The sequence below is a fragment of the Rhineura floridana genome, chromosome 1 (genome assembly GCF_030035675.1).
Source record: "Rhineura floridana isolate rRhiFlo1 chromosome 1, rRhiFlo1.hap2, whole genome shotgun sequence".
NCBI classification, from domain to species: domain Eukaryota; kingdom Metazoa; phylum Chordata; class Lepidosauria; order Squamata; family Rhineuridae; genus Rhineura; species Rhineura floridana.
In genome coordinates, this window is record NC_084480.1 from 129,290,015 (window position 1) to 129,302,443 (window position 12,429).

Sequence of the window (12,429 nt, forward strand, 5' to 3'; positions counted from 1 at the left end):
CTGTGCTCAGCTGATAGGCAGTAACTCCAAGCTTCAGAAGCATTTTAAAACTCCATAAATGGCTATTTGTAAGTCTTGCATAGTGGTCTGAAGTCCCAATCAGCTATAGATATATCTCAGAGATAAATGTGACAGGTGGGGAGGGATGCCTACCTGTCAATCTTGGCACAATGATGTCAGGTGATTGACGGGTGAGCAGCCCCCAGGGTCAGGGAGATAAAAGGTTTGGTCCTCCGGGCTGAAAGGGTTCCTTATCCCTGCTTTACCGCAAATGTGTGGACTCCCAGAGAGAAGATTGACTTCACCTCCCCGATCTTGTTGCTGCCATGAGCTAAGCCATGGTTTAGTTTAGCTTGTTGTCTGAACTGAAGCTTGTGGCTTGTCTCCTCCAGGCAAACTATAAGCCCAGTTTCGGATGGCACACTAAGCTGAACCACAGCTTAGCTCACCATAGGGTAGTAGCAACAGGACTGGAGGAGGAGGAGGAGCAAAGCAACAGTGATTTCCTCTCTGGGACCCAGCACATTTGTGCTAAGCCATAGTCTGGCTGAGCATTACATGCAAATAAAGCCAATGAGGCACCTCTGATAAGCTTCCAATGTATGCCAGGATTTTCCTGGACAGAGTTTGAAAACCACTGCATTATATTATAGCAATGCTTTTAAGAGGCAGAAGTTCTGACCAGCACAGAATATGCTCTTGGAATCTATCTTCACTCTTCCAACAACCCCAGGAAGGAAATCTGGCCAGGCCAATACATTGCCCTTTTGGAGGTCATCCGGACAAGAAGTAGCCAAGGATTTCACCTGAAAATTCAAAACAGATAGAAGCTTGTAATTCAAATTCCAAAGAAAGGGACAGATTGAAGCTTGTTGATTAGTTAATTATCTCTGTCCCTTCTCACCACAATGATCAGACTATGATCAAGCTGAGCAACCTATCTTTATTTGAATGCAGGATCTCCAGTGATCCCGAGAGATATTTATTTCAAGGGGGAAAAAACCACATAATGTGTTAATGCATGCAAAAGAAATTTAGTTTCCTGAAACATCTACCAGGTACAAAAAAAGACACTAATGGGTATTAATATCCATTTTAGAAAATGCAGTGTAAGAGCTGGCTCAGAACATTTTTACCAGGGAATAAGAGAGGTCTTAGAAGAGCCAATATAACATTAAAATAGACCGTTGGTCTCACCTGAAAGGTGGTTTTCCCAGGTATCATGCCATCACATGGATTATAGCACCGCTTAGCATCTGAATGCAAGAATGCAAAGAGTGAGTTCATTCAAGACGAGGCCGAAGTGAGACAAATTGACAGCAGTAATATACAGAACAGGCAGAACAGCAAGGAAAAGAGTAATTGCACAAAGAAAGGAGCAGCAACACCCAGAACACAAAGGTCTTGACTCAATAAACATTATAAACTTACCACTAAATACATGTATTAAAAATTGCAACAAAATATTACACCCTGGCAGTCTTCATCAGGGAGGGCCATGATGGCATGATACCTGGGGAAACCACCTTTCAGATGAGACCAACAATCCGTTTTCCCCAGGTAGCATGCCATCACATGGGATGTACCAAAGCAGTAGGGAGGGTTACCTGCTGTCTAAACATGATAAACAACCTGTTGCAGAACATGCCTCCCAAATGAAGCATCAGCAGAGGCATAGCAGTCTATCTTATAGTGCCTGATCAATGAGTATGGAATAGACCATACAGCTACCCTGCAAATATCTGCAAGAGGTGCATTAGTTGCAAATACAGCCACAGTAGCTGCAAACCATGTAGAATGTGCTGTGATATTGTGAGGCACCGGAAGCTTGAAAGACTTGTAGGCCAGAGCAATGCAGGTGCGCAACCAACAAGATAAGGTGGATTTTGCCACTCCCCCCCTCAAGGTTCTTGGGTGAAGGGATACAAACAAGAATTCAGTTAGCTATATGTCTTGGGTATGGAACAGGTAGATTTTGAGGGCTCTAAGTACGTCTAGAGAATGCAAGGCTCTTTCGAGCAGATGAACGGAATTAAGACAAAAGGATGGAAGCACAATGTCCTGGTTACAGTGAAACACAGAGTTTTACTTTGGGTTGGAAGGATGGATCAGGTTGTAAAAAGGTTGTCTTTATGAAGTACACAGAGAAGGTGGGCCGATGACAGGGCTCCCCAGCCAATCAAACTGGCACCCATTGTAATTACAGTCCTGTCCAGCTCTTGGAATGGAGACCCACTCTGGAGATTCCAAGTTGAAGACCATCACTGGAAGGAAGACCGCAGTGAAGGGAAAAGACGAATCTCCCAGTGCATGGAGCTGGCAATATCAGACTGAAACAGCAATAAGGCCCATTGGAGTGGACGAATGTGATGTTGAGCCCAAGGGACAATATGAATTGTTGATACGAGCGTGCCCAGGGCTTTTGCCTGTAACATAACGTTGGCCGCTGTGGGGTGCATCAGGAGCCATGCCATGTCCTTGATTGCTGAGATCTGCTCCAGCAATAGGAAGACCATGAATTGAGCTGTGTCGAGAATAGCTTAATATGTTGTTTAATAACGTTTTTAACCCTTTTAAAAAGTTGTCTGTTTTAAAATGTTTTTAATGCTGTTTTGTTTTAATGTATTTTAAGATCTGTTTTTATTATGTTTTAAAGTGTTTTTAGCGCTTTGTTTGCCGCCCTGGGCTCCTGCTGGGAGGAAGGGCGGGATACAAATTAAATAATAAATAAATAAATAAATAAAAATAATAGCTCCTAGGTGCTGAAGGTGTTGAGAAGGAGATAGATGACTTTTTTCAAGTTGACTAAAACCCCGTGGTCCCTCAGGGCTGTGAGAGTGCGACAAACATGAATTACAGCCTGGTCCATGGATTCTGCCCAGACCAGCAGGTTGCCCAGATATGATGAATGTGGATACCCTGGAGGCAGAGGTGAGCGACCAGAGTGACCATCACCTTTGTGAACACTCTCGGAGCAGATGAGACCAAATGGCAGGGCCTGGCATTGAAAATGGTGCTGGCCGAATGTAAACCTCAGGAAGTATCTGTGGGCAGGGCAGATGGGAACATGGAGATACGCCTCATTGAGATCAATGGATGCCAGGAAGTCCCCTTCCTGTATGGCCTCTATGATCGAGGCTAGGGACTCTATTTTGAAGTGACAATATCTCCCAAACCTGTTCACAAACTTGAGGTCTAGAACAGCCCTCCATGAAAGTTCTCTCTTGGGAACTGCAAACAGAACAGAGTAGACCCCGCATTACATTCAGCTGGTGGCACTGGTTCTATGACTGCTATGTCCTGAAGATGCCATATGGTTTCCTCCATTACACTCCATCTCCCTGGAGAGTGTGGCAGGGGGTAGGGGAGAAACCTGTTCAGGGAAAGTAGCCAAAGCTCTATTGTGTAGCCGTAAGACATGAGGTCTTTTACCCAAGAGTCCATTGTCATGCATTGCTAATTTGTTGCAAAATGGAGCAATCTGTCTGCAACAGGAATGGTGTCAGTATTGCCTCTGTTGACAGCCTCCCTTTCCAGAAGAGAAGGAAGAGGGACCTGGCCTGCTTTGATGTTGAGAATGACCTTGGAAGCACTGCTTGGACCAAGAGTCTTTGGAGGATCAAAAATCATGCCCCCTCCCCCAAGGTCATGTTCCTCAAAATGGCTGAAAGGAATGGTATGCGGCAAATCTTCTAAACAGCCTCTGGTCCTTTTTTATTTGTGGCTAAGACTGGCTTCTGTTTATCCTTAGGATCTACCCAAATGGATTTGAGAGCCTCTTCTTCAAATAGCATTGTGCCCATTTAAGGCGCTGTTGAGAGGATGACTCAGGCCGTAGTATCAGCATCCCAATGCTGGAGCCAGATAGTCCTCCATGCTACCATACCTACCAACACAGCATGTGCAGCAAACCATGTCACATCCAGGGTGGCATCGGCCGCAAATGCTGCTGACTTGTGGAGCTTCACCAGAGCCTTTCTGATCTTGGCAGGGTCAGAATTGGGGTCATCCAGGAGCTAGTCCAACCACATCATGGAAGCTCTAGCGAGTATGGTCACTATGCAAGAAGCACGGAGAGAATATGCCATTGCATCATGGTTCTTATTAAGTGCAAAATCCAGTCTCCAGATGGATCCTTAATTTGGGAGTCCCCTTCTTTAGGGAGAAGAGACTTGGTAATCAAACCTAACCTGAAATTGGCTTGTCCACTGCCGGAATCTACAGATAATTCATAAAGTCTGTAGCCAAGGAATAGTGTTTATTAGCCAAGGCTGAATCCTGTCTGTCATGCAGAGGGCGAGTCCACTCCTCCTTTGCCAACTTGTCAAAAAGGTCCAGAAGGAGGAAGAGAATGTACCACAGACTTTGGAGTTCTCAGAACCATGGTGCCCTTAACTGCAGGAGTAGGTTCAAATGGAGCACACTGGAGGCCCAAGGTTTCCAGTGTTCTGCAAAAAAAGTGGCAAAAAATCAGCTGAGTCAAAGAGATGGTGAGAGGTATCCTCCTCCACCTCTGATTCGCCACTCCAATCATCCCCTTCAGCTTCAAGTGGAATGGAGGGGTCCACTGGGTCTACAACATCGCCTATAGCTCTGCCTCTGGCAACATCAAAGGGATTCAGAGACACCACTTGACCTTCATCTGAATGGCCATGAAGAGTAATGGTCCTGTTGTGAAGTTGAGGCAGGACTTGAGAATTTGGAAACAAATGGCCCTGTGACTGCACCGGCAGTTGAACTTGCTCATCTTTCAGTTGAGAAACAAATTCAGAAGTCAACTGTAACCCCAGCAAGGGTACTTGTATGGTTGGCAGAGAAGGACATTGGGGCTCTGTAGTCGTTAGATGTACCTGCTGAGCCAGAGACATGACAGCAGCATCAACCTGGCAAATGGATGCTGAGGAGGGTCCCATCCTAGCAGTTCCAGGGGACTCAACAGCAGTGGAAAGCAAAACCAGCGACTGGTGAACTGGCAGTGCAAGCGCAGGAGGTTGGTGAGCAATGGAAGGCTGCACTGGAAACCCATCTAAGTCCCCCTTTGATGACACAGCTGGAGAGTGAAATAGGGCTGCCAGTCTCTCTTGACCTACAGCAGGGGCTGCTAAACAAGCCTCGTCCACAGCAATAATAGACTCTTCCAGCGAGCTTGGAAGAGACACATATCATGCCCGCCTGGCAGCCAGCTGCATAGAGGAGTGCTTGGTTTTGGCAGCAGCCTTAGAATGGATCTTGGAGGAGAGGTGCTTGGAGGCCTTGTGCTTTGGTGCCTTGGTCCTCATGTCGGATTGAGATGGTGTGGCGGAAACACAATGCTGCGCCACCACCCCAATTGCTGGCTGGAGCTCCGGTTAGAGAGGGAAATGCTAAAGGACCTCCAGGGCTGCAGCCAGAAGGACCCCACAAGGAAGAAAGCTGGGTCTGGGTTCAGGCCAGGAGACCTGCGGGGCTGCAGCCATGAGCCCCCCAAGGTAATCAAGGTGGGTCTAGGAGCAAATTGAAGGATCTGCAGGGCTGCAGCCATGAGTCCCGCAAAGGAGGAGGGGAGGGCTGGAGGTCAAAAGGTGAGATCTGTGGGGCTGCATCCGCGAGCCCCATGAAGGAGGAGGAGAGGGCTGCTGGGGCTGGGAAACTGCCCAGCTTCAGCAGGACCCAATAGAAAGAAAAAATCACCCCCACAAAACCAAACGCTCTCACACAACTCCACACACCACTAACTCCCCACACAATCCTAAGCACACAGACCCAAAACTCACTACACGAAGGAAGACAAGGATAAAGGGAACAGCCTCGGATGAAGGCAAGAATGAACTGAAGTGGGACCAGATGGAGAAGCTTGGGTCTTGACTCCTTGCATTCTTGCCTTTGGATGCTAGGAAGTGCTACAACCCACATGATGGCATGATACCTGGGGAAAACAGTTATATGATAATTCTAGCACTCTAACCAAGTCTACAACATACTACTAATAGCTTCCAACTAAGAACTTGTTTAAAGTGATGTATGATCCACAGGGATACATAAACACACAAAGAGTTAAATTATAAAGAACTTCCAGCCTCCTAATACAAAACAGCAAGACACACTCTCAGGGAAATTTCTTGCTTAAAGTAAGGCTGGAGATTTTCTCCACCCCAGAGGGGTAGCCACATTAGTCTGCTACAGCAAACACAAAAAGAGTATTGAGGCACTTCAAGCCATGGTTTATAAATTGGGATTGTTTCCACTGGTAAGATTAAGCACAGTTTAAGATTTGGATGACACGGTAAACTGTGGTTAATATAAAATGCCACAGTGGGATGAGTGGGCCTGGGGGAGGCTTGGCTCATTATTATTCACAGAGACATATACACACAGAAAACAGTTCTGAACTTTTCTGACAGTTGATGAGAGACAGAGCAAGGGACCAGATCCAGAATATGGGATTTTTTAATATATTTTAATTCCTCTGACAATACTCTGGCAAACTTAAAAGAAACCAAATTAAATGTTATATACAGTACCTGTTCCTGGGACAGAACATAACCCCAAATGTTGAGTTGGCTAATTGAGCCAACAAAAGACTCAGCTGGATTAAATCCTTCTCCTCTTTGGTCTTGCTCCTGTCCAAGCACTAATGCACCGCCACCTATTCAAAAAGGAAAACAGCAAAAGAAGCAGCTAGTGCACCTAATTAATGAAAACTGGAATGCAACTTACCATTACTCTATTAGCGACTTCAGCCAACTAGACAGACTGCTGAGGAGGCAGAGCTAAGAGGTGGAGCTATGCAGATTAGAGTGGACTTGGTTCGCAAAGGCACCCACTGAACTGTGTGGCATAAAGTAAATGGGCTGCAATCTGGAATACAGTTGATGGGATTGTCACCACCATTTGGGGCGGGTGACAAACACTATTCCCCTCCAATATGTGTGTGACCAGAAGAGGATAGCACAGCCCAAATCATATATTAACTCTGTAGCATGGGAGCCACTTCACACAGCCGAGAAATGGGCAGTATTGGCATGCAAGTAGCCATATCCTCAAGCCTATCCCATCTGTTTCCTGTCTTGCAGTGATATTGAACCAGCAGCTCTCAAGCCACAAATCAGGCCTGAGTGAATGATCTTTGCAATTTTTTTTAATAAAAAAAAGCATGGGAAGGGAGACAGGTTTGTTCATAGCACTCTGAACTTCTGCCCCTTGTAGCTGATCATGTTTTTCTTTTAAAGTAACAACAACAAAATCTTTAGATTCCCATGCAGGCAGGTGGCAGCCATACATCCTTGCCCCTGTCCCACAGTCAAATTCCACATCCACAGTTGCTTCAGATGGTCACCCTTTCAATGTTTACCTGCACTACACTATACCAGAGTCTCATCAACCTAACTGGCCCTAAAGTGCAAAGTAAGGGAATCATGTTAATAGAAGTCCTGTTGCTTAGTGTTAGGGCACATGCTCTGTGCCAGCTGGGGTAGACAGAGCTAGACCAGGCTGAGCAATGATCTCATTTTATATTAAGGCAGTTTCTTATATTTATATGTAGAGCATCTGTCTCTTTATTTTGATTTATGTAGAGTGCCTAGAAATAGCTGAATTGGGCCCCATCTTTTACACTGTAATTGGAAAGCCCGAAAAAACCCTCTCAATCAAAATGCATAATAAGTAATATAATCAGCTAAATGTGAAAGGACCCATACCGGGGATTTCTGATCCTATAGATAAGCCACTGCCTCCATCAGATAACTTTCCATCAATGTACACTCTCCAGGCTCCATCAATGCTTGTCCAGGTGACAGCAATATGATGCCAATTGCCATCATTCACAGATGGGCAATCCGTAATACTCTCCTTCCCATTGACATAAAGAACCCATCTACATTAATTAAGAGAAAGAGGGAGAGTTAATGAATGAATGAATGAAGTGCATTATTCAGCTGTGCCCAGGGACACAGACTTATGAAGACAGTAATGCCTGAACCAGTATATCCCAACAGTATGAACAAAGTGTTAGCTTGAGTTTAAATACAAAAGACAACAAAGCTAGAAAACCTTATAAGTTACTGGTTTTATTTTTAAAAATAATTTTGGACCATATCTATAAACTCAGATAAATTATATTCTAGAACCAGAATTATAAACCTGTAAAGTCATTTTATCTGTCTCCTTGGTAAATCTACTGAATTGTCCATCAAGGCATGATAAAAATTTGCCCATGGTTTCACCCGTACTGACAGAAATGTTGCTGTTGCTTTAGTGCTGGATCTCTATTTCACTTTTTATCAAATAGCCCAACCACACCTGGGGAATGTGTTTCATTAATAGAGAAGCCCTTACTGTTTGTTCATGTCAACTTCATTAGAGAGCCTGATTACCTGAGAAAAGCTTAGTTTGTGTGTGCAGCAAATTACACTGAAGATTGTACTTATTATTTATTTATTATTTATTTATAAAAATATTTGTATACTGCTGTTTCATCAAAACATCAACGTTGTTTACAACATGTTTAAAACAAGAATAAGCACCACAGAATTAAAAAAAACATTAAAAATACAATAAAAACAAATGTCAATTGTTGCTGAAAAAGCACATTCTTAATTGTCTGCACAAGCCTGATAAAACAGAAAGGTTTTCACCAGGCACTTAAAAGTTAAAACAGAAGGTGCCTACTATATCTCTGTTGGCATAGCCTTCCAGAGAACTAGGCCGATGACACCAAAGGCTCAATTTTGTGTTGATATTAAATGAGCCTCACCAACTCGGAAGACAACAAGAGCGGCTCCTGCAGAAGATCCCAGTGATCGAGTTGGGATATAAGGGTTCAGGCGGTCCCTAAGATACCCTGAAGCTAAGCTGTTATACTGAAGATGGTCTAGATTGCAAGATAGTACTGTTGCTACTTCACACATACCCATTGTAATCTGTAAGCAGAAATGCATTGTCACTTCCATTTTCTACTGCATAAGAAATTGGAGTCCCATAATTAGTTGTATCTGTGGATTTCATCCAGAATGCACAGGTGATTTCGCTTAGCGAGGGAAGGACACTGTCCAGCATAACATAGCCATAGATCCCAGATACTTCAAAATCCAGGTTAAATCTGGAAGACTGTTCTGCAACAGACAGAAAAAAGTTTCTCTGTTTCAGTGGCTTGCATGGAAATATGGTTGTCTTCAAACTGAGCAAGAGAGGACTTGGAGGGGCCTTTCCACACGTTTCCCATGTTAATGGACTATGGAGGTCGATCCTAAGGCAATCCCAAGATACCTGGTCCCTGTCAAAAGCTCCTGTATAGAAGCACCCTAACCCACAACCCCACTGAGTCCCAAGACATTCTCCTTTTTAAAGGACTATGAGCCTAAAGTAGCAGGTCATAAATTTAGAAAGTTAATCCCAACTGTAGACAAGTATCTGCTTTGAACTTGTAATCAGTTCATCTTACATTTAGGAGATGAACAGCGCAGTCTCTCTCAGGATCAAACTAGACATTATGCTACATGCATAGCTAGCAACTACATCTCTGCAGGGAGACTGTAGGGAGGGGAGACGTAACCCTTCCTTTCCCAGCTGCAATCCTAAGGAAAAATATAGTTACAATTAAAAAAATTCCCATTGACCTGTAAAGGTGTCAAAGTATTTAATGGCAGCAGATCAGAACATACTTTTCCATTCAAGGTGCTACACTGATGGGTAGAGGAAGTGTAATGGTATGCAAATTGCAAAGCTTTGGTGAAGAGAAATTTGTTAGGGAGCAAAAACGTTAACGACAGAGTCAACTTTTCCACAAAGTGCAGGTACAGCATGTTTGATTGCAAGACAAAAGCTACTTTACATGTGTGTGCTATAGCACACCAGCATAACATAAATAAGTGTACGAAGAAAATCCTTCCTACATAACAAGAACTGAATACATTGAATGAGAGGATCTACTTCCATGGGATTTCCCCTATCTCTTTTCCCCATGCACCCCAAAAATCTGCTCTAGAGCACTGGGGGAAACCCTGGGGGATGGAGAGGGTGGGGAACTTCTGTTGTGTGCTCAGAAATGGTTCTGCTCGGGCAATGACTGGTTGGATGTAACCCCAAGCATTTGGAGGAAATCCAAACTTAATGAAGTTCTGTAATTTCATAAAAAATGAAACTGCACTTTGGGGAAAGGTAAGAATTCTAAACATTTTCCCATATGCTAAGTATTCCTCTTTTTAATTACCATTATGACCATTTACACTGCCCTTTGCAAAATTTGCTACATTCATGGCAGCCATCTAGTCAAGCCTCCACAAGGATTGTCATGAAACTTTGCTGAGCACTGCTTTTGCTCATACTTTGGTCCTGTGTACCTGTTTCACACCTGCTGCCTGTAAAGCCAGGGGGACATTTACAAACGTACGAGTTCAAGGCATCCAAACAGGTTGCTTGGTTTGCACATGGATTGGATTCACACTCATTGATGTTCACTTCACACTGTGGCCCCGTGTATCCTGTGACACAGTGACATCTGTGATCAAAAACCAAACACACTATTACAGCAGTTCAAATAACTAAAATCAGGTATGCTTACAATATAATGCTGGTGATTCAAGTAAATGAGGGACCAAAACAGAAGCGATAAGAGTTCAAAGTCACCTGAGCAGATGACAAGTTGGGGGAAAAAAGCAACAGTTAACTAAAACATCTAAACTAATACTGCTGGCATTCTGTTACTCTCAGATTTTTTAAAACACAGATGATAAGGAGTCTGTTCCCTGTGAATCCAAGGCCTAAAGTGTCCAGGTCTGGCCCACCATGGATTTGCACTGGGCTCTTCAAATGATTTAGCCCAGGGATAGAGAAACTGTGGCCTCCAAATGTTATTGGACTACAAATCCCATCATCTCTGACCATTTGCCATTCTGGCTGGAACTGATGGGAGTTGTCCAACATCATCTTGAGGGCCATGGGCTTCCAATCAGAGTAAGCACCATTACACACAGCAGGACTTATACTTGAGTAATCATGTATAGAAATGCACTGTAAATGAGGTTCATGCTTATAGTTTTTTACCTATAGCTATTGATACCATCTTTGCATGTGGCTCCATTTTTACAAGGTCTACTGAGACATTCATTAATGTTTTTTTCACAAAGGGCACCAATAAACCCAGAAGGGCACTCGCAGTGGAAACCTCCAATCCGATCTTCACAGGTAGCTTTGTTTAAACAGGGGTTTGAAAGACATTCATTTATCTCTGCTTCACAATGAGTACCTGAGAAGAAAGGCATCAAGTGAAACTTTAGACAATTAGGAAAAAAATAGAAGCATGAAATTATCATCAGACAGTTTGTAGATTTCAGAAATTCTGACATATTAAAAAGAATAGAGATGAAAAGAAACTAACGAATATTTTCAAAACTGAAAAAAACCTCAACAGATTAATTAGTTACATTAAACACAATATTAACCAGTCTTTTCTTCATCAGCATAATACATTAGGTAAAGTTATGTAGAAGATGCAGGAATACATTTTGCTAGCATATTAAATTAATATTTAAAACCTTAATTTTTTTCACATAACAGAGCTGCCATTTATGTCAAGGGACTACAAAAATCTAAAATGATATATTTCCAGTTCTTTCAAGATTCTGCAGGCAGTTAAGTACAGAATGCATTGAGGCTGTATTTCAGTAGATATATGTGAAGTAGGGCCTCCAAATGAACAAGACAAAAATGGCCTGGTATGTTATTGTCTCCTGCTAATGTTTGTATATAAAGCTGTTGTTAAAAGCATAGGAGAACAAGGACCATTAAAACAGACTGTTGGTATCACCTTAAAGGTGGTTTTCCCAGGTATCATGCCATCAGGAGGGTATTAGTACCACCTAGTGTCCAAGGCAGGAATGCACGGGAGTCAAGACTTCTGATGCCCCATCTAATGGGATCCCAGTCCATTCTGGACGACTGGCATTCAGGATCTACAGTTAACTTGGAATAACAACTCAGAATAAAAGTTAGTCAGAAGGAGAAACTGGAAAACTCCACTTGACTACCAATTAAACAGAAACTTTAGAAAATAGCCTTAACTACAGTGAAAAAACTACAGAAAAAAACATAGGTAACTCATATCTCATCCCAGAAAATAGGCAGCCCCTCCAACAAGGGACGGTCCTGATGGCATGATATCTGGTAAAACCACCTTTCAGGTGAGACCAACTGTCTGTTTTCCCTAGGTAGCATGCCATTAGGAGGGATGTACCAAAGCAGTCCTAGTAGCGTGGGCTCAGGCTGCCAAGGAAGACAATACCTGCTGTAAAATGCACCTACCAAAGGAGGAATCTGCAGATGTATAACCATCTAACTTTGTAGTGTCTAATTAACGAGTTTGGAGTAGACCAAACCGCAGCTCTACAGATATTAAAAATGGGGGCATTGGTTGCAAAGGAAGCTGTAGTGGCCGCTGACCTAGTGGAATGAGCT

The 12,429-nt window shown here is 43.3% G+C and overlaps 1 protein-coding gene across 2 annotated transcripts in view; it reads right to left on the minus strand.

The window, feature by feature from the left end:
* The window catches only part of SVEP1 (sushi, von Willebrand factor type A, EGF and pentraxin domain containing 1), a 187,626-nt gene that overhangs the window by 67,708 nt on the left and 107,489 nt on the right, over nt 1-12,429 (minus strand). For both annotated transcript variants that reach the window (XM_061631879.1, XM_061631871.1), the window contains exons 24-29: nt 11,020-11,221; nt 10,317-10,474; nt 8,888-9,089; nt 7,677-7,852; nt 6,501-6,625; nt 683-806 (exon numbers count right to left, since the gene is read on the minus strand). In XM_061631879.1, coding sequence (XP_061487863.1) covers nt 683-806; nt 6,501-6,625; nt 7,677-7,852; nt 8,888-9,089; nt 10,317-10,474; nt 11,020-11,221 — 987 coding nt within the window. The remainder of the gene's footprint in view (nt 1-682; nt 807-6,500; nt 6,626-7,676; nt 7,853-8,887; nt 9,090-10,316; nt 10,475-11,019; nt 11,222-12,429) is intronic.